The 22,537-nt window shown below is 41.3% G+C and overlaps 4 protein-coding genes across 5 annotated transcripts; 3 read left to right on the plus strand and 1 right to left on the minus strand.

The window, feature by feature from the left end:
- Positions 1–335: 335 nt before the first annotated feature.
- On the plus strand, positions 336–9,602 carry LOC137879797 (zinc finger protein 420-like). Its single transcript, XM_068720694.1, has 6 exons — positions 336–603; positions 713–1,641; positions 4,557–4,734; positions 4,904–5,920; positions 7,528–7,704; positions 7,820–9,602. The coding sequence occupies exons 1-6, from the start codon at positions 432–434 to the stop codon at positions 8,941–8,943; spliced, it is 3,597 nt and encodes a 1,198-aa protein (XP_068576795.1). The 5' UTR covers positions 336–431; the 3' UTR covers positions 8,944–9,602.
- Positions 9,603–11,042: 1,440 nt separating this feature from the next.
- Positions 11,043–12,694, plus strand: LOC137879891 (zinc finger protein 436-like). The gene is made up of 2 exons (XM_068720842.1): positions 11,043–11,324; positions 11,436–12,694. Exons 1-2 carry the CDS (start codon positions 11,153–11,155, stop codon positions 12,632–12,634), a joined length of 1,371 nt encoding a protein of 456 aa, XP_068576943.1. The 5' UTR covers positions 11,043–11,152; the 3' UTR covers positions 12,635–12,694.
- Positions 12,695–13,895: 1,201 nt separating this feature from the next.
- zgc:113436 (uncharacterized protein LOC503528 homolog) lies at positions 13,896–17,229 on the minus strand. The gene is made up of 8 exons (XM_068720843.1): positions 16,878–17,229; positions 16,329–16,522; positions 16,140–16,251; positions 15,910–16,048; positions 15,723–15,777; positions 15,351–15,608; positions 15,155–15,271; positions 13,896–14,567 (listed from the first exon to the last, which is right to left on the minus strand). Exons 1-8 carry the CDS (start codon positions 17,044–17,046, stop codon positions 14,316–14,318), a joined length of 1,296 nt encoding a protein of 431 aa, XP_068576944.1. The 5' UTR covers positions 17,047–17,229; the 3' UTR covers positions 13,896–14,315.
- Positions 17,230–17,754: 525 nt separating this feature from the next.
- Positions 17,755–21,246, plus strand: ogfod2 (2-oxoglutarate and iron-dependent oxygenase domain containing 2). Of its 2 annotated transcripts, none has more exons than XM_068720844.1 (7): positions 17,755–18,015; positions 18,126–18,182; positions 18,366–18,476; positions 18,570–18,696; positions 18,927–19,051; positions 19,494–19,763; positions 20,661–21,246. In XM_068720844.1, the coding sequence occupies exons 1-7, from the start codon at positions 17,881–17,883 to the stop codon at positions 20,925–20,927; spliced, it is 1,092 nt and encodes a 363-aa protein (XP_068576945.1). In that variant the 5' UTR covers positions 17,755–17,880; the 3' UTR covers positions 20,928–21,246. The 2 variants fall into 2 exon arrangements, with proteins under 2 accessions (XP_068576945.1, XP_068576946.1); XM_068720845.1 differs by having other exon boundaries at positions 19,494–19,751.
- Positions 21,247–22,537: the final 1,291 nt, after the last annotated feature.

Genomic DNA, 22,537 nt, shown 5'->3' on the forward strand with positions numbered 1-22,537 from the left:
GATGGGAAGTTAAGAGACAAAATATAGTTTAATTTTAGTCAAACCTGAACGTAATTATTGTATTGTTCTTCACAATGTGCCCTGTCTGATGTATGTTACGTCCTTCGATAGGTTTGCTGTCTGCTTAAAATATTACATTTTTCCATAGTGGACATGAAGGTGGAATAAACACTTTTTTTGAGAGACGCACTGGCCTCAAAGAAAAAGGATAAATATAATAGAAAGAAAGAAAGAAGATGACGTAGTAAGGGACTAGTTCCAGCAGGGGGCAGCAATGCAGTAGAGCGGACTCCATAAAAGGCAGTAAAGAAACAGAAGAAGAAGAAAAACAAGGCGGTAATCGATACGGCCGCTGTTTTGTTCAGTTCTATGGCTGTATGGTATTAGCTGATATATATATTTCAGTTGCAGTCGTTTGTAACTAAGCAACAATGTCGTCAGTTGAGTATTTGAGAGAGTTTATCAACGAGCGACTCGCTGCTGCTGCTGACGAAATATTCGGCGTTTTTAAAAATGCGGTCGTTGAGTACGAAGAAGAGATCGACCGTCAGCGCAGACTGTTGGACATCGTTTGGAAACCTGAAATAAAGTTACACAGGATAGGTGTGTACAACAAAGACACGATTCACTATCGTTTAAATGCTCACATATCTGCATTTTGTCCTTCACCATCACAGTAGTGTCCTATTTCTTTTGTTCTCTGTCCCTCCAGAGGTCCCACAGCAACATGTCTGTAAGGAGAAGGAGGTTCTCTCTGACCAGGAGAGGAGCTCCAGTCCGGACCAAGAGGACCCAGATCCTCCACAGATCAAAGAGGAACCGTGCAGCAGTCAGGAGGGAGAGCAGCTTGAAGTGCAGCAGGAGACTGAGCCCATCATGTGGACTCCTACTAATGAGGAAAGTGACCACAGTGAAGATGAGACTCCAAACATCAACCCTGATGACACTATCGACTTACCCGTTATAAGCTCTGTGGCGTCAGGACCAGAAAGTGACCACCAGCTCCTCTCACATGACTCTCACACAGCTGAGAGCCAAGATCACAAACAAGCCAAGAAGGGAGACTCAAGATCAGCTAAAAATGCAGAGCCGACAGTTAAGAAGAGACGTTACAAAAGGAAGAGACTCACAAAGAGTCACTCTAACCCGACTACGTCAAAGATCGACAGCAACGCTCCCACAGATAAGACGCTTTTTCAGTGTGAAACGTGTGACAAAAGGTTTAAGTATAAGTCACAGTTGCAGAGTCATCTGATAGCACACTCAGGGGAAAGGTCTGATTCATGTAGCGCTTTAAAATGTGACACGTGCGATAAAGAGTTCATCTATCCGTCAAGCTTGATCATTCACCTGAGGACTCACTCGGGTGAGAAACCATTTTGTTGCAAAACGTGCGGTAACAGATTCAGTCACAAGTCGGCATTGAACTCTCATCTAACGATCCACACGGGCGAGAAACCGCATTCTTGCAAAACATGCGGCAGAGCTTTCAGACTCAGCGGTAACCTGAGAGTCCACATGAGAATCCACACGGGCGAGAAGCCGCACTCCTGTAACGTCTGTGGGAAAAGATTCAGTAAGTCATTATCGTTGAACATTCATAAAAGAATCCACACGGGTGAGAAGGTTTCTCACAAAACATGAGGACAAACGAAAGCGATTCCACGCGGCGTAGATCGGTCCAGTGGCCGGTTGGTCCACAGGAGAAGAGTCCACTGGTGAGAAGCCGTAAAAGATCAGCGGGAGACAATTCAGTTCTTGTGGTTCGTGATCAAACACACATGATTTCCAATTACAATATGTTATTGTAATGAAGTAGATTATGAACAATGACATCAAGTTTTGTTGAACTAATCTTGTTTTTTTTTCCTTCATATTACTTGTTTTTGTCAAACAAAACTTATGTAAAAAAAATCTTTGACATGTTTGTTGCACCATGAGTGCATAGTTCTTACAAATGTTTGACCTGTTCAATTATTATTTTTACAATTTGTATATACCACCTATAAGAGTTGACTGTGAACTCTGTTGAAGCTAGATCTCTCTCTCTCTCTCTCTCTCTCTCTGTCTCTCTCTCTCTCTCTCTCTCTCTCTCTCTCTCTCTCTCTCTCTCTCTCTCTCTCTCTCTCTCTCTCTCTCTCTCTCTCGGGTCACTTTATGTTGCCTTGCCAACTAGTCTTTCTTTTTTCGTCTGCAACTATAGAAACTGTAGATGGTGTAAGTAAAGCTCTTTCATTAGCAGTAATAGAAATGATAGATTGCATACAAATGAGGTTCTAAGCCGACATATCCATAATCAGGCTTTCCACACGTCTTTGAACACCTGAACATTTCTGTGAAACAGTTGACCAAGTTCCCAGTCATTGAAAATAAGAGGAAAAATAAAATGTCCTGGAAAATCTTGTGTTTACTGTAAATTTTACAGCATTTATCTTTTACAACATTATCTTATGTTCCTTTTGCTGAGAATGAATTACAAGGATATCCTTAACTTTGGGTCCATATTGACCAGCCATACTTTAATGTAGAGAAATGATTTTAAGTTTGAAACGTTGACAAAACGCTGGACTGTATTGAGCCAAATGGGCATTTTGATAACTAGCACGGCTATCATTAAGTCAACGTTTAAATTTCAGGAACATTTTGGGTCCATTTCAGATTTTATAATGGGTGTGTATTGCACAGAATGTTCAGCTCTAGAGTGAGGGCATCACTGTCAGAGTGGAGCAGAGCAGGAAAGGTATTCTGTGATTTTTACGTACAAATTGTGCCGAGTCCCACAATTTTTACTCTTTATACACCATTTTTGGCCCAAAAGCTTGGAACTGTTGTTCTTGTCGCACACAGATGTGATTGGAATCCACCGGACTTGCGCACAGCGACATGAACTCCAACCGACTGTCCATTAGACTCCATTAGACTCCATGTTAAATCTGACCACTCATTTCTCAAAGAAAGCAGACGGTACCAGTTTAGTATATTGCTCTGGAGCTCACATTTTGAACACCACAAACGTTAAAAACCACATCACCGCGTTTCGACAGAGTCTTATCTTTCTCATGATAGCACATTTTGGCACTCAGACTCCAGCTTTCTGTTAAAAGGAGGCAGGAGTTTTGTTCTAAATCACTGATTACTGCAACGTTTCCTAATCAGTCTCCTTGTAACACCAGGTGCATCCTCACCATGGCAACCAGTTACACACACACACACACACAAACGCTCTCTCTTTGTGTCTCTCTCTCTCTGTTTGTCTGTCTCTACACACTCTCTCTCTCTCTCTCTCTCTCTCTCTCTCCCTCTCCCTCCCTCCCTCCCTCCCTCTCTGTGTGTGTCAAACATTATGATTATGTCTCCTCTCCCCCACTCAGCCCCACCCTTTCAAAATGCAAGCCCCGCAGAGTGAATTCTAACTGGAATGCTTGTGATGAAGCCTGCCATTTAATAACCTCTGTTTGTGTGTGTCAGACATTATGATTTTGTCTCCTCCCCCCCTCTCTCTCGCCCACCCTGTCCCACCTTGACAAAATAAAAGCCCCTTTGGAGTAACTGTATCTAAACATGAAGCTCAGAATTAGCTTAGTTGTTTTTGTATTTTTTTTTTTCTATTAAAATGTGTACGCTGCACTCTGGTCCTGACTTGTATGAATTTGTGGTTACTTGTAAGCCCAGGTGGTTTCTTGTCAGTGGATTGGGTGTAGTTATTCATGCTACATTGATAATACATTTTAAAAACATTCTTTCAGTTATTCATTGATCAATTTCCTGTTGCAATGGTAAGTAAACAAGACAATACAACCATTGTATTCTCTACATGTCTCTCACAGTGAAACACACAGAGCATGTGGTGTACCTTGAAAATACATGCTGAGTTACCACTGGTAATATTGGCGTGTGTGTATATATTGCGACGTCTTCGGGCAGTAGCAGCCACTCTGTCAACATTTCTTGTGGAATTTTCAAGTTTTTATTATTATAGTACTCTATGAAAGAATTGTCATAATTTGTGAGCACACAGGAGATGGTTGCATAAAGAAGTTATAGTCATAAGCTCCACATATTTTAAATCAGACTTCCACAGAGAGGAACATTGAGGTCACGTGAGGAACTATACAGAACTACATTTACACTTTAATGGTTAAGACTGTTTTTACATTAAAATTATTTTGAAGGCTCATGCACTAAGTATTACCGCTGAGATGTGCAGGAAGGAACAGGAGAGATGAAACAGTGATATCAAGACAGTGACATTTTTTTTTTTTCTATATTTATTTCTTATTTTATTATTATTTTTATTTTTTTTATTTTAATTTTAATTTTGTATCAATAAGTACTAGACATCCTGATCCACACTCCATACCAGTTGGTGGCGGTAATGCACCAATTCATTTTTTTGCCAACCGCCAATAAACCTCAAAAAAAGAAGACGAAGAAGAAGACATTCCACCGTCGGATGCAGCGTGACACACAGCGGAAGTAAACAGAAGACGGGCGCTTGTCGCGTGACGGAAGTACACGTCTGTCAAACTTAACAGAGTCACCTTAATTGTAATTAAGCAACGATGTCGTCAGTTGTGTCTTTGAGAAAGTTTGTCAACGAGCGACTATCTGCTGCTGCGGAAGAAATATTCGGAGTTTTCGAAAAAACTATCGTCGAGTATCAGGAAGAGATCCACCGTCAGAGCAGACTGTTGAATGTTTTTTGGAAACCCGAAATAAAGTTACAGAGGATAGGTGAGTACAACTTATATGTTAAAACAACAACAACAGGGCAATATGACCTGTACATGAATAAAGGATCCTAATGGGTTAAATACAAAACGTTACTAGTATTTTTCTGCTTAATATCTGTTTTTCTATCATCACAGTCGTATCATATTTATGTTGCTCTCTGTCCCTCCAGAGCTCCCACAGCAACATGTCTGTAAGGAGGAGGAGGTTCTCTCTGACCAGCAGCTCTGTATTCAGGAGAGGAGCTCCAGTCTGGACCAAGAGGACCCAGATCCTCCACAGATCAAAGAGGAACAGGAGGAACTGTGCACCAGTCAGGAGGGAGAGCAGCTTGAACTGCAGCAGGAGACTGAGACCTTCATGTTGACTCCTACTTATGAGGAAAGTAACCACACTGAAGCTCAGACTCCAAACATCAACCCTGATGACACTATCGACTTACCCGTAATAAGCTCTGTGGCGTCAGGACCAGAAAGTGACCACCAGCTCCTCTCACATGACTCTCACACAGCTGAGAGCCAAGATCACAAACAAGCCGAGAAGGGAGACTCAAGATCAACTAAAAATGCAGAGCCGACAGTTAAGAAGAGACGTTACAAAAGGAAGAGACTCACAAAGAGTCACTCTAACCCGACTACGTCAAAGATCGACAGCAACGCTCCCACGGGTCAAAAGACTATCCAATGTGCCATGTGTAACAAAACGTTTAAGTATAAGTCCCATTTGCAGAGGCATCTGATAGTACACACAGGGGATTTGCCTCATTCATATAAGACTTTTAAATGTGGCACGTGTGGAAAAGCATTTATCTATCAGTCAAACTTACTCATGCACCTGAGAACTCACTCGGGTGAGAAACCGTATTCTTGCAACACCTGCGGCAAACGATTCAGTCAGAAGTCTTCACTGAACTCTCACATGAGAATTCATACCGGTGAGAAACCGTATTCTTGCAAAACATGCGGGAGAGGATTCAGCCAGACGTCGGCATTGAACACTCACACGACAATCCACACGGGCGAGAAACCGCATTCTTGCAAAGTATGTGGGAGAGCGTTCAGACTCAGTGGGGACTTGACGGTCCACATGAAAATCCACACGGGCGAGAAGCCGTTTACTTGCCTCTTATGTGGGAAAACGTTCAGACTTGGTGGTGACCTGGCAGTACACATGAGAAGACCCCACAATGGTTTAGAGCTGTGATTTTGCAAAATCTGCAGGAAAATGTATTTGAATGTGTCATATAAGGGACGAAGAAGACAGGCAAGCAGCCTTGTGTTTGTCAAATGTGCAGGGAGACGACTGTAGCGCTTACTGGTCAAAACGCACAAGAACTCAGAGATGAGGAGCCGCATAGCTGCAGCACTGGAGGGAAGAATTTTACTCCAATCGCATCGTTAAAAAACAAACACCGGAGGATCAACACACACACACACACACAGGAGAAACCATGGCGTTAAAGCTCCCGTGGAGACGTGTTCACTGACTGAATGAAATACACTTTTGCAATAACTACATCTCTGTAACAATGTCAAATGTTTTAAATAACGTTGAGATGACCGCATCTTACTCGAAAGTATCCCTTTTATTCAATTATTACTGACATTTCTGTTGGCAAACTATTTATTTTTGAAATAATTGTAATCTGCATCAATGAAACGCGCTGCTTTCACAGTGGTTGCTGTTAACGGTGTGATGTTGTTGGTCGAGATGAATGTCAATTCACGAGGTTTTAGTGTAATATTCAACAAGAACTCGAGGTGCATGGACCTCAAGTAGTATTTGACGGTTCTATATGAAGCCTCCTACACATTGGTGCAAGAATGGATCATATGAGTGGGTTGTTAACTCTCTAGTGGTGTTGGGTGACTTGTGTTGTCATCCTGTCAACTAGAGTATTGTCTTTTCTGTTTTATTTTATATGTCGATGTATTGTTTTATTTTTGTAATTGATTCAACTTGATATACGTTTTGTTTTCGGGGACTTTAGAGATGAGACACGCACATAAATGTTGTTCTACACCTGCTGTTATTTGATCTCATGTATTCTAACAATAAAGCTGCACACGGTGGTGATGTAAGAAAACCAGATTCATGCTGAAGTTTAAAGTTATAGACAATGTATTTTCATCGAGGCTGCAGATGTGTGTGGCTGTCTTCAAAAGAAAATAGTGAAAGAAAGTTATTTTTAGAGTGTTCAGGTTTAACATGCAAGAGGTGTTTTGATGTTGCTGCTCGCCGGCTGGAGGTTAAATTCTCTTTTTTTCTTTTTTTTTTGTTTGATTTGATAGCGTTTGGTAGTTTAATAAGTGGACATACTTCACATAGCCAACATTTGGAAAATGAAACTCCACTATTGTAAATGCATCCGACTTATTTATTTAACAAATCATCATGAGCAATATCTGATTTCCCATCAGGTAATGACGATACACCAAGGCTACGCCAATCAAACAATACTATTATTTTAAAGTATTTTTATTTATTTTTTAATTATTTTAAATTATTATTATTTTTTTGATATTATATATATTTTTTTTAATTTATTTTATTTTGTATCAATAAGTACTAGACATCCCTATCCACACTCCATACCAGTTGGTGGCGGTAATGCACCAATTAAGTTTGCCACCCGCCAATCAACCTCAAAAAAAGAAGACGAAGAAGAAGAAGACATTCCACCGTCTGAACTTAACAGTGTGACATCTAGCGGAAGTAAACAGAAGACGGGCGCTTGTCGCGTGAGGGAAGTACGCGTCAGTCAAACTTAACAGAGTCACCTTAATTGTAATTAAGCAACGATGTCGTCAGTTGTGTCTTTGAGAAAGTTTGTCAACGAGCGACTATCTGCTGCTGCGGAAGAAATTTTCGGAGTTTTTGAAAAAACTATCGTCGAGTATCAGGAAGAGATCCACCGTCAGAGCAGACTGTTGAATGTTTTTTGGAAACCTGAGATAAAGTTACAGAGGATAGGTGAGTACAACTTATATGCTCTGTAAAACAACAACAAGTCGACTGCTATGTGGGTAATATCTGATTTTCTATCATCACAGTAGTATCATATTTATGTTGCTCTCTGTCCCTCCAGAGCTCCCACAGCAACATGTCTGTAAGGAGGAGGAGGTTCTCTCTGACCAGCAGCTCTGTATTCAGGAGAGGAGCTCCAGTCTGGACCAAGAGGACCCAGATCCTCCACAGATCAAAGAGGAACAGGAGGAGGTCGAACTGAAGCAAGAGGGAGAGCAGCTTGAAGTGCAGCAGGAGACTGAGACTTTCATATTGACTCCTATTCATGAGAAAAGTAACCACACTGAACCAGAACCAACAAGTGAAAACCAGCTCCTCTCCGACAACTCTCATGTAGCTGAGAGTCCAGATCAGAAGGGAAGCGAGCATGAAGACTCAGAATCAACTAGAGATTCAGAGCCAGAGCCAAAGAAAAGACATCAGAAAAGCAGAAGAAGAAACAATGTTAACAAGTCCAACGTGTTAGATAGTCACGATGTTACTCACACAGGTAAACAGACTAACAAATGCGATACATGCGGAAAAGAGTTTAAGTATAAGTCAGAGTTGCAGAGACACATGGGCGTCCACACAGGTGAGAAGCCCTATGTATGCAAAACATGTGGGAAAGACTTCAGCCGTAGCACCGCCTTGAAAGTTCACATGAGAATCCACACGGGTGAGAAGCCCTTTGTTTGCAAAACGTGTGGGAAGAGATTCCGTGAGTCCTCCATATTTAAGGCTCACGTAAGAACCCACACAGGTGAGAAGCCACATTCTTGTAAAACGTGTGAGAAGAGATTCAATCATTTATCAGCATTAAAGATTCACATAAGAATCCACACAGGCGAGAAGCCATATCCTTGTGAAACGTGTGGGAAAGGTTTCAAGTCTGCCAGCGACTTGAAAATCCACATGAGAATCCACACAGGCGAGAAACCGTACGGTTGCAAGACGTGCGAGAAGAGGTTCTGTGATATTTCACCGCTGATACGGCACATGAGAACCCACACGGGCGAGAAGCCGTACGCTTGCGGATCGTGTGGGAAAGCGTTCGTTCGGGGATCCTCGTTGAAGAGTCACATGAAGACCCACGCGGTGCAGAAGTCGCTCACGTGCACAACGTGTGGAAGAGACTTCAGGAAACACTTTGGCTTGTTGACTCACATGAGAAAAGCCCACCCTGGGGAGAAGCCGTTAACTTAGCAGCACACACACACACACACACACACACACACACACACACACACACAGTGAGCAGAAACTCCTGTGGAGACATGTTTACTCCCTGGTTTACATACGTGTGCAGCAGCAGCTTCATCTCTGTAACTGAATGTGTTAATATCTCACTGTAACGTTTCCTGTCATGTGACTGTTTTACTTTTATTTCTGTACGGTACGGTGTGTGTGAGTGTACTGTAGGGGCTTTTAATGGTGGGATTTTAAAGGTTGTGGGTTTTTGCCAAATGTCTATGTATGTATGTTGGGATCCCTTTTAGTTTAAAGTTTAATATATTCTTGAAGTCGGTGCACATCTTGTAATATTTGAGAGTTCTATGAATTTACTTGCACACCTTCGCAAGAGGTCAGATGTATATTTGAGAGTGAATGACATCACTTTGTCCTATGAAATGTGAACGTGCCTTCTTTTTGATATTTTTATACACTTCCTAAAATGTAATGGATTTATATTTTTAAAGACCAGCATTTTGTGTGTGTTTTTTTTGTTAGTTGTTTTAGTGTACAGTCAGCAAAAAACACCAAAACACTGATCTAGATGCAGTTTGATGAACAGAACTAAGATTACCTCATACACTTCACCTCCTTTTATCTCCAGATATTTAAATATCTTGGGATCATGTGGCATTGTGTTCATGAATAAACGTTTTGTTACTTTAAACATCATTTGTTTGTACTTTTTTATTAACGTTTTGAAAACACCATTACACTGGTACTTTACTAAAACAGGCTGATTACTTTCCGGCTTATTTCTTAAATTATACGTAATGCAAAGTCAATATATGCAAAGTAACAAAAAAGCACATCTGTCGTTTACGAGTCGTACTTTATTAAGAGTTGCTCGTTTCCTTTCCTTGGTGGATTGAAGCACTTCCCCCACTGAGCAATGCTGCAGGACGAGCTCTCCCAGCTGCATGTTCCGTCTCCACCTGTGAGTGGATCACAGACCGGTCTGACGGGTCTCAACACGTGGACTCAGCTCTGAGGATGAACAGGTTACTTCACTCACCTTCACCACGTCGCCGTCGTCTTCCTTTACCTTATGAATGACTTTGTTTGACATTCTATATCATGACTTTTTCAGTTACAGAATGACTTTTTGATAACTTTTTTTCACATACTATACATTGACCTTTGTGACATACTGTACTATGATTTCTTTATGACTTTTTACGACAGACTTTTTTCAATACCCTGTACATCTTTTTTTTTTTTAAATAAAACATATACTAGTACATTTTTGATGTACTATACTAAGACTTTTTCAAGAGACTAAACACTTTTATGACATGCTATACCATGACTTCTTTTGTTATACAGCACTGTGACTTTATTCCATATGTTTTTCCTTTTTTTAGACATTACTATGACTTTTGACAAACTATACTATGACTCGTTTATAACTTTTTTCGACATACTATATTATGCATGTATTATACTATGACTTTTAATATGATAATAGGTAATAGTATGTTGAAAAAAGTCTAATAAAAAAGAAGTCATAGTTTAACATGTTAAAAAAAAGTCATAAAAATACATGGTATAAAAAGTCATAGTATAACATGACTCTTTAATGGAATTTTTTTTTTTAACATGTTAAATTACGACTTCTTTTTAAAAAAAAAAATTTTTTTTAAACCAAAGTAAAGAAACTACAATTTTAGCCAACATTTGGAAAATGAAACTCCACCATTGTAAATGCATCCGACTCATTTATTTAACAAATCCTCATGAGCAATATCTGACTTCTCATCAGGTAACGACGATACACCAAGGCTACGACAATCAAACAATACTTTTATCTTAAAGTATTTTTATTTATTTATTATTATTATTATTATTTTTTATTTCTTTCTTTCTTTTATTTTGTATCAATAAGTACTAAACATCCCTATCAACACTCCATACCAGTTGGTGACGGTAATGCACCAATTAAGTTTGCCAACCGCCAATAAACCTCAAAAAAAAAAAAAAAAAAGAAGACTAAGAAGAAGAAGAAGAAGAAGAAGAAGAAGAAGACGAAGAAGACGAAGAAGAAGAAGACGACGACATTCCACCGTCTGAACTTAACAGTGTGACACACAGCGGAAGTAAGCAGAAGACGGGCGCTTGTCGCGTGAGGGAAGTACGCGTCAGTCAAACTTAACAGAGTCACCTTAATTGTAATTAAGCAACGATGTCGTCAGTTGTGTCTTTGAGAGAGTTTGTCAACGAGCGACTATCTGCTGCTGCGGAAGAAATTTTCGTAGTTTTCGAAAAAACTATCGTCGAGTATCAGGAAGAGATCCACCGTCAGAGCAGACTGTTGGATGTTTTTTGGAAACCTGAGATAAAGTTACACGGGATAAGTGAGTACAACTTATATGTTAAAACAACAACAAGTCGACTGCTATGTGGGTAATATCTGATTTTCTATCATCACAGTAGTATCATATTTATGTTGCTCTCTGTCCCTCCAGAGCTCCCACAGCAACATGTCTGTAAGGAGGAGGAGGTTCTCTCTGACCAGCAGCTCTGTATTCAGGAGAGGAGCTCCAGTCTGGACCAAGAGGACCCAGATCCTCCACAGATCAAAGAGGAACAGGAGGAACTGTGCACCAGTCAGGAGGGAGAGCAGCTTGAAGTGCAGCAGGAGACTGAGACCTTCATGTTGATTCCTACTTATGAGGAAAGTAACCACACTGAACCAGAACCAACAAGGGACCACCGGCTCCTCTCCAACAACTCTCATGTAGCTGAGACTCAAGATCAGAAAGGGAGTGAGCATGAAGACTCAGAATCAACTAGAGATTCAGAGCCAAAGAAAAGACATCATGAAAACAGAAGTCACTGTAACGATATTAACAACTTGTTAAAGACTTCCAGTGATCCTCAAACAGGTAAAGCACTTTTCCAGTGTGACATGTGTGGAGAAGCTTTCAAGTTCAGGTCGCATTTCTACAAACACCTGAGAACCCACTCAGATGAGAAGTCACATTCTTGCAGCTTCTGTGGGAAAAGTTTCAGTAAGATATCCTCATTGAAGGCTCATAAAAAAATCCACACAAGTGACAAGCCGCATTCTTGCAAAACGTGTGGAAAAGATTTTCGACGTAGTCAACACTTGATAGAACACATGAGAACACACACAGGTGAGAAGCCGTATTCTTGCAAAACATGTGGAAAAGATTTTGGACGTAGTAATCACTTGGTTGCCCACATGAGAATCCACACAGGTGAGAAGCCGTATTCTTGTAAAACGTGTGAGAAGAGATTCAATCATTTATCAGCATTAAAGATTCACATAAGAATCCACACAGGCGAGAAGCCATATCCTTGTGAAACGTGTGGGAAAGGTTTCAAGTCTGCCAGCGACTTGAAAATCCACATGAGAATCCACACAGGCGAGAAACCGTACGGTTGCAAGACGTGCGAGAAGAGGTTCTGTGATATTTCACCGCTGATACGGCACATGAGAACCCACACGGGCGAGAAGCCGTACGCTTGCGGATCGTGTGGGAAAGCGTTCGTTTGGGGATCCTCGTTGAAGAGTCACATGAAGACCCACGCGGTGCAGAAGTCGCTCACGTGCACAACGTGTGGAAGAGACTTCAGGAAACACTTTGGCTTGTTGACTCACATGAGAAAAGCCCACCCTGGGGAGAAGCCGTTAACTTAGCAACACACACACACACACACACACACACACACACACACACACACACACACACACACACAGTGAGCAGAAACTCCTGTGGAGACATGTTTACTCCCTGGTTTACATACGTGTGCAGCAGCAGCTTCATCTCTGTAACTGAATGTGTTAATATCTCACTGTAACGTTTCCTGTCATGTGACTGTTTTACTTTTATTTCTGTGTTCATGAATAAACATTTTGTTACTTTAAACATCATTTGTTTGTACTTTTTTATTAACGTTTTGAAAACACCATTACACTGGTACTTTACTAAAACAGGCTGATTACTTTCCGGCTTATTTCTTAAATTATACGTAATGCAAAGTCAATATATGCAAAGTAACAAAAAAGCACATCTGTTGTTTACGAGTCGTACTTTATTAAGAGTTGCTCGTTTCCTTTCCTTGGTGGATTGAAGCACTTCCCCCACTGAGCAATGCTGCAGGACGAGCTCTCCCAGCTGCATGTTCCGTCTCCACCTGTGAGTGGATCACAGACCGGTCTGACGGGTCTCAACACGTGGACTCAGCTCTGAGGATGAACAGGTTACTTCACTCACCTTCACCACGTCGCCGTCGTCTTCCTTTACCTTATGAATGACTTTGTTTGACATTCTATATCATGACTTTTTCAGTTACAGAATGACTTTTTGATAACTTTTTTTTCACATACTATACATTGACCTTTGTGACATACTGTACTATGATTTCTTTATGACTTTTTATGACAGACTTTTTCAATACCCTGTACATCTTTTTTTTTTTAAAATAAAACATATACTAGTACATTTTTGATGTACTATACTAAGACTTTTTCAAGAGACTAAACAGACTTTTATGACATGCTATACCATGACTTCTTTTGTTATACAGCACTCTGACTTTATTCCATGTTTTTCCTTTTTTTAGACATTACTATGACTTTTGACAAACTATACTACGACTCGTTTATAACTTTTTTCGACATACTATATTATGCATGTATTATACTATGACTTTTAATATGATAATAGGTAATAGTATGTTGGAAAAAGTCTAATAAAAAAGAAGTCATAGTTTAACATGTTAAAAAAAAGTCATAAAAATACATGGTATAAAAAGGTCATAGTATAACATGACTCTTTAATGGAATTTTTTTTTTTAACATGTTAAATTACGACTTCTTTTTAAAAAAAATAAATAAATTTAAACCAAAGTAAAGAAACTACAATTTTAGCCAACATTTGGAAAATGAAACTCCACCATTGTAAATGCATCCGACTCATTTATTTAACAAATCCTCATGAGCAATATCTGACTTCTCATCAGGTAACGACGATACACCAAGGCTACGACAATCAAACAATACTTTTATCTTAAAGTATCGCAGCTTAACAATCTATCGTATGACACAGATGGAAAAAAAATAAGTTAACATGTTTATGGGAAACAATGTTTGTAGGGAAACCGGGGAAAAGCTCAACAGTTCATGTGGGTCAATGTTCCCAGTCGTGTCTTTGCCCCGCGTGTTCTGGTTCTAAACACCAGTGAAAGATCAACCAGCAGACGTTCGGTTAGCAGCAATAAGCATCGAACTCATTTCACCGACGTCTGGATTTCCATCGACCGTCCGAGACTTCAGGTCCACTGATCCGTCCACTCGACCATTCTCTTCCCAGTCCTCCTCAGTCGGACTCAGCCAAGTGGTATTCCAACCCGGTCTTCATGTCCTCCGGGCTGCTTTGCTCGGTGGCCAGCACCGTCTCCACGGGGAAAGATAAATAAATACCGTCTTTCAGTTTTTTCGGGGAGGGCGAGTCTCCTGCACAGAAAAGAGGATCTGCGATTTTAAAAGTCATCGAGCGCACGTTATGCGTTCTCCGCTTGGTGTTCTTCTTCTTCTCTTGTTTGTAGGCAGCGTTCATATTGGCTATCACCTGGAAGAGGAAGAAACACATGCAGACACAAAACAGAAGGGATGTTAGTTTTTTTTACTATCAGCTGTGGCCAATCAGTGAATTGACAAAAACGTATAAAATCGGCACGAAATCGTTTCTTTGTATTGACAATAGATGGTTTCTTGGTTTTGTTTCTTTTATTGTGCAACATCTTCATTTTAGCATGCAGAAATAATTTGACTTATAGTCAACAAATGGACAGATATACGACACCGAAATAATGCAAATTTAGCTCTGATCAATCCGATATATGTAAAAAGACAACCGCTTGCTGACGCGTTTGCCGTAAAAAACCTTATTAAAAGGTGATGATGTGTCGATGTCAGCAACAACGACTACAAGTTCACAGCTAAACTCTATGATTGCATAAGGAAGAGGCGTCGAGGAGACTGAATACAGGTTTAGCAAGTTCAGAGAATGTATTGTAATTCACGTTTACTTCTTACATGCTGTCTATGTACCCCAACCCCACAAAGCAGCGGATGGTGTGCATGTGACAATCAGACGAACAAAGAACAAGCTCCACCACCAACATCCACTGTAAATGAGCAAGACAAAACAAGTACCAGCTGCTTCACAGAGTTCTGCTGCTCCTGCATTATGGTCATATATGCCGAGGCCTTCTCCTTTGTGGAATACATATCCTGGTCTTGGTCGTCATAACCGAGCAGGCTCAAAGTAGTCTGGAGCACAGGAAGTCAAATCAGTAAGCAGAAAGGAACCACAGAGTCAGATTTGTTTTCCTTGACAACGGAGTCCTACCTCGTTCGGTAAATTAGCTTTCCTGCTGAACATGAGGGAGTAAGGGCTGAACTTGGTCGTAGGGTTGGCGGACGTCCTGAAGAGAAACAGCACCGGGTCCAGGAAGTCGTCCCATTCCGCCTGCTTCTCAGTTACCATCTGCAAAATGGCCTCCTTCAGTAACGGACTCGTGCAGTCGTGGAGCGGATTGAGCTGAGGTTGATCCAGAGGAGACACCTTCTGCACAATGCTCCACCTGCCGCACAGCAGCTTCGTCACCTAGAACACACCAAAACAGGCACTGATGAAACTGGTCCGTCGAGCAGCGATACACTATTTAATCCTTTCATTCTGCTCGCTTTATTCTAACTGGCTTTGTGACTCACATCTCACCTCATCACAGAAGTCAGCATTCTGTGTACACACTATTGTTTTAGGGGCACCAAACCTGATTGAATAGAGAGCAGAATAAGTCATATTCCAGGTTAAAAATATATATATAGAGAGCACAGAGACATCAGCAGATTATACCGGTAAAAACCTAAACATGAATATCAAAGATTTAGTGAAATGCTTCTACCTGTATATGCATTTGGAAATACATTTCGCAACAGAGAGAGCGTCGGTCTTTTGCACTGGAAAAGCTTCCGGCCATTTACTAAAATAATCGATGAGGACGGTAACACTTGTGTTGCCTTGCTGTGTCTCTGGGAAAGGCCCTGGTAAAGAGGAGAGAGGTCTCACAGTGAGCAAAGAAATGACACAGAATATTAAAAAACAAAATGTGGTCAAATGAATTGAGGCTGAAACCTGTTACGTCGATCCCAACGATATCCCAAGGTGCGTCCACTTTTATAGGCCGGACAATCCTCGCCATGTTTTTATTCCTCTCTGTGTGCTGACAGGTCTCACAGACTTTGATCTGAAACGGTTATAACTGCATTATCATCGCGTGTCACTGATGTAAACATAATACTGCAGTCATAAAGATGTGCGTACCCAATCCACCACGTCCTTGATGATCCCCAGCCAGTAGTACTTGCTCTGGATCCTGTGGACGGTCTTCTTTTGGCCCAGGTGATGACCGATGTCGTTGAAGTGGCAGTCGAGAAAAACCTGCCTCTTCCTCTCCGCCTCTATCACCACCTCCCTCTTCTCTTCTTTCTTTGGTCCCACATAGTACAGCTTGCCCTCTTGGATGTAGGGACGAATTCAAAAAGGGGGACATGCTGTGAATCACTTGATCAGCTGATGGCAGACACACGGACACAACACAGCGCATCAGTTTGGCATTATTTAGAAAATGTGGTGTTTTATAAGTAGTTCTGATTGCTTTGTTGGAGGAGGATCATAGGAATAACACACACACTGGACAAGGAGAGCCGGTTCATGAGTGCAGGTTCTAGTGGATCATTAAGTTAGTTAGCATGTTCTACAGCCTCCTACAGATGCGTTTGGTTTTTGAAAAGGAAGTCCGTGATGAAAGCAGTACATGCTCAGTGGTTTTTTTTAATTATTTTTTTTAAGTTTTTCTGAAATAAAACTTACCATCGATCATAAATTTCTGGGCGTATCTTTTTAGATTCTTCTTTCGTAAGGGATTCATCGTCTGAGGAAAGCAGCCTTTAGCCACAAAAGTGTAAATGTCACCGAGTTTATTGGAGCTGGATTCAACCACCTCCTCCTCAGCCACTTGCAACGACTCCACGCTCAACATTTCCGCTTTGGACTTTACAAAGTAGCGCAACGGACAACGCGTGTATTCTCAACAAACAACGAGATGCTAACTGCCAACCGGCATGTTTACCAGCAGTGCTAGCTGCTCCTACCGAAGACGAATAGCAAATAATCCACAACAAAAACACTCGGGATGAAGCTACAACGCTCGTGCCTGTGTTCGTTCTCTTCTTCTACGTTTGTATGAATGTGTTTGGCATCTATTTTTATAACGAGCGCCCTCTTGTGGACAACGACGGGTACTTCCTGCCAGTCGATTAAAAAAAAAAAAGTCTAGTTTTCAAGTTATACGGTAAATGTCTCTCATTATGAATACTGCCACCAGCCATTGTATATGTGTATTTTTGATTACCTGCCGTCAATCCCCCAAAAGTTCCCGTTGTGTATTCATTGTGTTACGTTTTTACTTTTCTTTTTTTAAATATAGTAAAATAGTAAAAAAAATAGCGCGTGTCTGCCATCTAGTGGTCACAGTTTGTAACCGCGGCTGCCAATTTGTCAACACCAACGTCAGTACCACATGGATGGTAAAAATATAAAGTCTAATGTGAATGGCTACTATTTTTCTTCAGCTAAAAAAAACAAACAAGGTGTGCAACCATAGTCAATTTAGGATTTATGGAAATTACACTTTTATTATTAAAGGCTTCGAACCGGAAGTGCTATGTTTGTTTGTTGCTGCTCTCTAACTTAGCGTGAACGCAGACAGAATTAGCCGCGTAGCTTGTTAGTAAACAGCCTTGATGGTATTACTACGTTCATTACACGTGTGTGTGTGTTCGATTGAAGCGTTTCCTTTTTCAAACAGGTAGAAATGACAAACAAGGAAGACGGAAGTCGCCGGTTTTACACCTGTAACTGTTTCACCACTGACAATGTTTTCCTGGAGGACTACAAGCTCCATGTCCGCTTCTCGTCCGAGCAGCAGTTCAGACTGGACTACCAGTCCGTGAGTGGATCCTAGTTACGTTTTTAAAAGTAAAAAAAAAAAAAATGATATTCGGAGTGAAATGTCCGGTTTGTGAACACGTGTTGTGTTTATTAATAATTGCTGCGCAGATACTTCGGAGGCTTGGCTGCGCGACGGACCAGCAGTTTGAGGATGTGCTCCACAAGGTGAGGAAGAGTACATATTTGAGCTCCAGATCAATTGATTAGTTGATCAACAGAGAATTAATCTGAATATATTTTGACAATATATACTTTTTTTTGTGATGATACTACTACAAATATCATAAATGTTTTAAACATTTATTAGATGACCAACCCTGCCTTTAACTGTATGACTACTCCATTCAGATTTCACAGGAAGTGGACAGGCGGAGGCGTCTAAGTGTGACCTCAGTCGAGAGGGCCGTTGCTATCAAAGCCATGTACCAGCCTCTTCATCCTCACGTCTACCACCTGCAGGTACCTTCTGCATCAGCCGCTGCGAACAGCGTCATTAATAACGTGTTAATGACACCTTGCTGAGACACACTTTTGCACACCGCCTCTCCTCAGGAGTCCTTCCTCGCACCGAAGTTCAAGCAGATTGTCGAGTGTTGTCGAAGCAGCAGCAGCAGCAGCAGCAGCAGCAGCAGCAGCATCGGTGAAGAAGGTCTCAGAGACATGTTGGAGGAAGAGGCAGGTTAGCTGGGAGCTGTTTTCATTTCCTCTCACTGGCTGAAGAAGCAGCAGCTCACTTTAAATGCAAAGTACTGATCCAAGAATGGCCCTAAACGTTGACTCATGACAGTGACGACTGCTCTCATGTGTGTGTATTGATAGCACCACATCATCACAGTTAGATAACAATATGTTGATGTACTAACGCGCCGCATGGTGCATATTTAAGTGATTCCCGTCTTTCTGTTGAAGCTGCAAGGGTTTATCGCTTCCCTGTGTTTGAGAAAAGCTTCTGCGAGGAGCTGATGGAGGAGCTGGAGCACTTTGAGCAGTCCTCCGCCCCTAAAGGAAGACCCAACACCATGAACCATTATGGGGTAATGTATGTGTTCCTGCAGGCGGAAACCCCCCGAAAAAGCACCAATTAACCTCGCTCTGACGTTCACATTTCGTCTTTATTCTGCCGTGACCTTTGGATCCTTGGCCTACCGTGGGCCCTCAGGCATGAAATATGTAGAACTCTGAGAAATACGAGAGGTGTATTCCAAGCAGGTCCTTGCAGGAACTTTGATAGCTTGTCTAAATGAGTCCGGGGTCATTTGAAAGTAGCATGCATATACTGCACCTCTTTAAAAATTCAGTGCATTATATCTTTTTTTTTTAGGCCAGCAGCTGAAACCTTAAATTAGGAAGCTATAAAATGTTGAAGCCATGAAAGAGGTCTAACTTAAATATGTATAGTCGTAAGAAGGTCAGGAAATAAAACGGGGGTTATACGTTCTAATATTCATGATATTCATCTCATTTTCTCTCTTCCAGATCCTGCTGAACGAACTGGGTTTTGACGAGGGCTTCATCACACCCTTCCGTGAGCTCTACCTGCATCCGCTCACCTCCCTGCTGTACCCGGACTGTGGGGGGCGCTGTCTGGACAGCCACAAGGCCTTTGTCGTTAAATACGACATGAACGAAGACCTGGACCTGAGCTACCACTACGACAATGCAGAGGTCACCCTGAACGTGTCGCTGGGCAGGGACTTCACCGAGGGCAACCTGTACTTTGGTGACATGAGACAGGTGAACAAACGGGTATAATACTATACTGTGATACTAGTACTACTGCTGCTGTTATTACTACTGTTAGCATACAGACAACCACCACTTCTACTACGTGTCGCATTATGTCAAATGTCTTTTTTGTTTGAAATAGTTATCTATACTGAAGCTCTAAAAGAATAGTGAGAAAAAACAACTCTGGTTTTCATTTTCTAAGTCTGATACTAAATAGTTTTCTCGTCTGTGTTTATGACTTCAGAGCAGGTGAACAAAGGTTTTGCAGGATAAAACTTTGTACGTTCCTTAAAAACATGACATCATCTATGAAACAGGTGGGAAAATAAATAAATTGCTTATTGATTTCTCAATGCACTCTAAACACAGGTAACATCATTATATTGTGTGTGTGAGCAAGTTATGTAAATTCAAAATCACCTGGAACAAAACATGAACGCTTTTGTGGCATTTTGGCCCCTTGTGGCCAAAAGGGAGTATTACAACAACAAACACTTCAAAAGTCGCCAATATAACTATAAAATAGGAGAGAAAACTATTTGGATCAGACTTTGAAAATGGATCACCATAATTTCAGGTGAGTTCTGAAAAGATTTTTCTGTAGTTGAGATTTTATTCTGACGCAAACGTTCTTTTCTTAAATGCTTCTTTGTGCATTTTGAATCCTTTCTGAGAGGAACCTTTAAGAAAAGGTTCACGTCTGGACAGATCACCATTTTCACATCAGAAGCCAGACGTACACCCCTTCACCTGTTGGTCCAAATATTGTCCTACGGCAGTGAACAGTTGTGAACGTAGTTTCTAAGATGAGAACGAATATATTATAACAGCTGTAACGGTGAGACGATGCTGCATGTAATTTCCATACAGAACAGCTAAACACTGTCTGAAGTGAGTGGTCCTGTCCCCCTGCAGGTACCTCTGAGTGAGATGGAGTGTTCAGAGGTTCAACACAGGGTGACCGAGGGCCTCCTCCACCGGGGCCAGCACATGCACGGGGCCCTGCCCATCTCCTCCGGCCAGCGCTGGAACCTCATCATCTGGATGAGAGCCTCGCAGGAACGCAACAAACTGTGCCCCATGTGCAGCAGGAGGCCGGCGCTGGTGGAAGGGGAGGGCTTCGCCGACGGGTTCACCAAACACGCCGACGCTCCGCTGAACCCGTCGTGTGCGCTGACGTGACGCTGCTATCGGCGGGATTGGAAATCAGCCACTTTAAAATTTCAGATGATTTAAGTTTGTCGTCGTTGAAGAGTAAATGACACATTTTGAGTGTATTCCAAATTGGAATCATATTAATATTTATTATTTGTACTATCAATGGTAGTAATGGTGCTCAAATTCTGTGTTTCGGACGTTTGGTGTCCTATTTTGTGACTTTATTGTCTCAAATATTACTCCGATATTATCAAACAACCCATACTGGTGAAGCCCCCGTCTTTATAAACACTATGATTGTACTATACGTCGTGCCAAAGAATTAAAAGTGAGGGTCACACCACTCTGAATGCATCTCCTTCATTACCAAAACACCCAACATCTGTGCATGAGGCCAGGCATTGCTGAGGCATTCACAGTGTTTTTAAGAGTAGCTCCTGCAGGAGGGTTGTGACGAGGAAACGTTTCGATATTTAATACCCGTTGATGCGTTCTCAAAGTTCTCCTCTTTCATCCACGTTCGAAGTTCTACAACGTTTTTGGATGTGAACAAAAAAAAACCTGCCGCACGGAAACCACAGCCAGCTCAGAATGTATGAGCGGTTCTGTTTGGACTATTATAAACTCCACAGGAAACCTTTAATTGTGTGACGTATGGTGGATTGGTCACATGACCTGGCCGACCTGATGATGATGACGTGTGTTTAAGCCCCTTGTTCAACACAAGACAAACCACATGCTTTGGAGTAACTGTATTTTAATTTCATATATCTGTCAATTTCTTTGCTATTGACATATGCATGAAGTGTTGTGGTGGAAGTCAATCATGTTTTCATACAGAGTCTTCGAGAGTAAAGACACAAATATAAACCCGTACGATACATCATGCATAATAATTCGATCCTTTTCAACAACATCAGGAGTTTTTGGTTGTTTCTTTTTGTTCCAGGTTAATGTGCCAGCATAGAGTGTTGAGCTGGAGGGAAACAGGGAAAGGAGAGTCGGTCCTCTGGGCTCAGAGGCACACTATAGCATATTCAAACAAACACCAAAACACAAATATGCAAATGCTACCATATAGTAAAAGACAGTAGACTTTACAGCCGCATGGTAAATAGTTCAGACGGTGCTTGTTTTCACATGTCCTGCCTCAGAATCAAAGCCTGTACACACACACACTGATGTGAAATGATTGCATAATACGTTTTGACATTGTACCAATTTCAAGCTTCGTTTGGATTTGGAGTAACTACATCAATAGTACTATATCAATATATAGCTAACATGTATAAAGATAAATATTTTCACATTCAATATATAATCCTATACAGCACATACAAATAAATATTTCCTCTGTTATTATGACAATTTACATTATACAAGTAAACAAATAAATGTATTTAATATATTATTATTCAAAGCAAAATCTGTCAAAACGGCACCAATTTAAAAGCAGACGAAGCTAAACCTTAATCTTCTCAAAGTGCACTGACCGGGTCGGTCCCATGTCAGTCGGTCTGTTAACGAGTCAGTTTTGCTCACAGCCGCAGCCTTGTGCCGTCGGTGGGGCAGCACCGGCTGCGTTGACTAGTTTGCCCACACCGAGTCTGTCAACAAGACGTAGAGTCTGAGCT

This window comes from Cebidichthys violaceus, unplaced genomic scaffold (assembly GCF_023349555.1).
Source record: "Cebidichthys violaceus isolate CVI_PGR_0920_01 unplaced genomic scaffold, fCebVio1.0.p SCAF_26, whole genome shotgun sequence".
Classification (NCBI taxonomy): Eukaryota; Metazoa; Chordata; class Actinopteri; order Perciformes; family Stichaeidae; genus Cebidichthys; species Cebidichthys violaceus.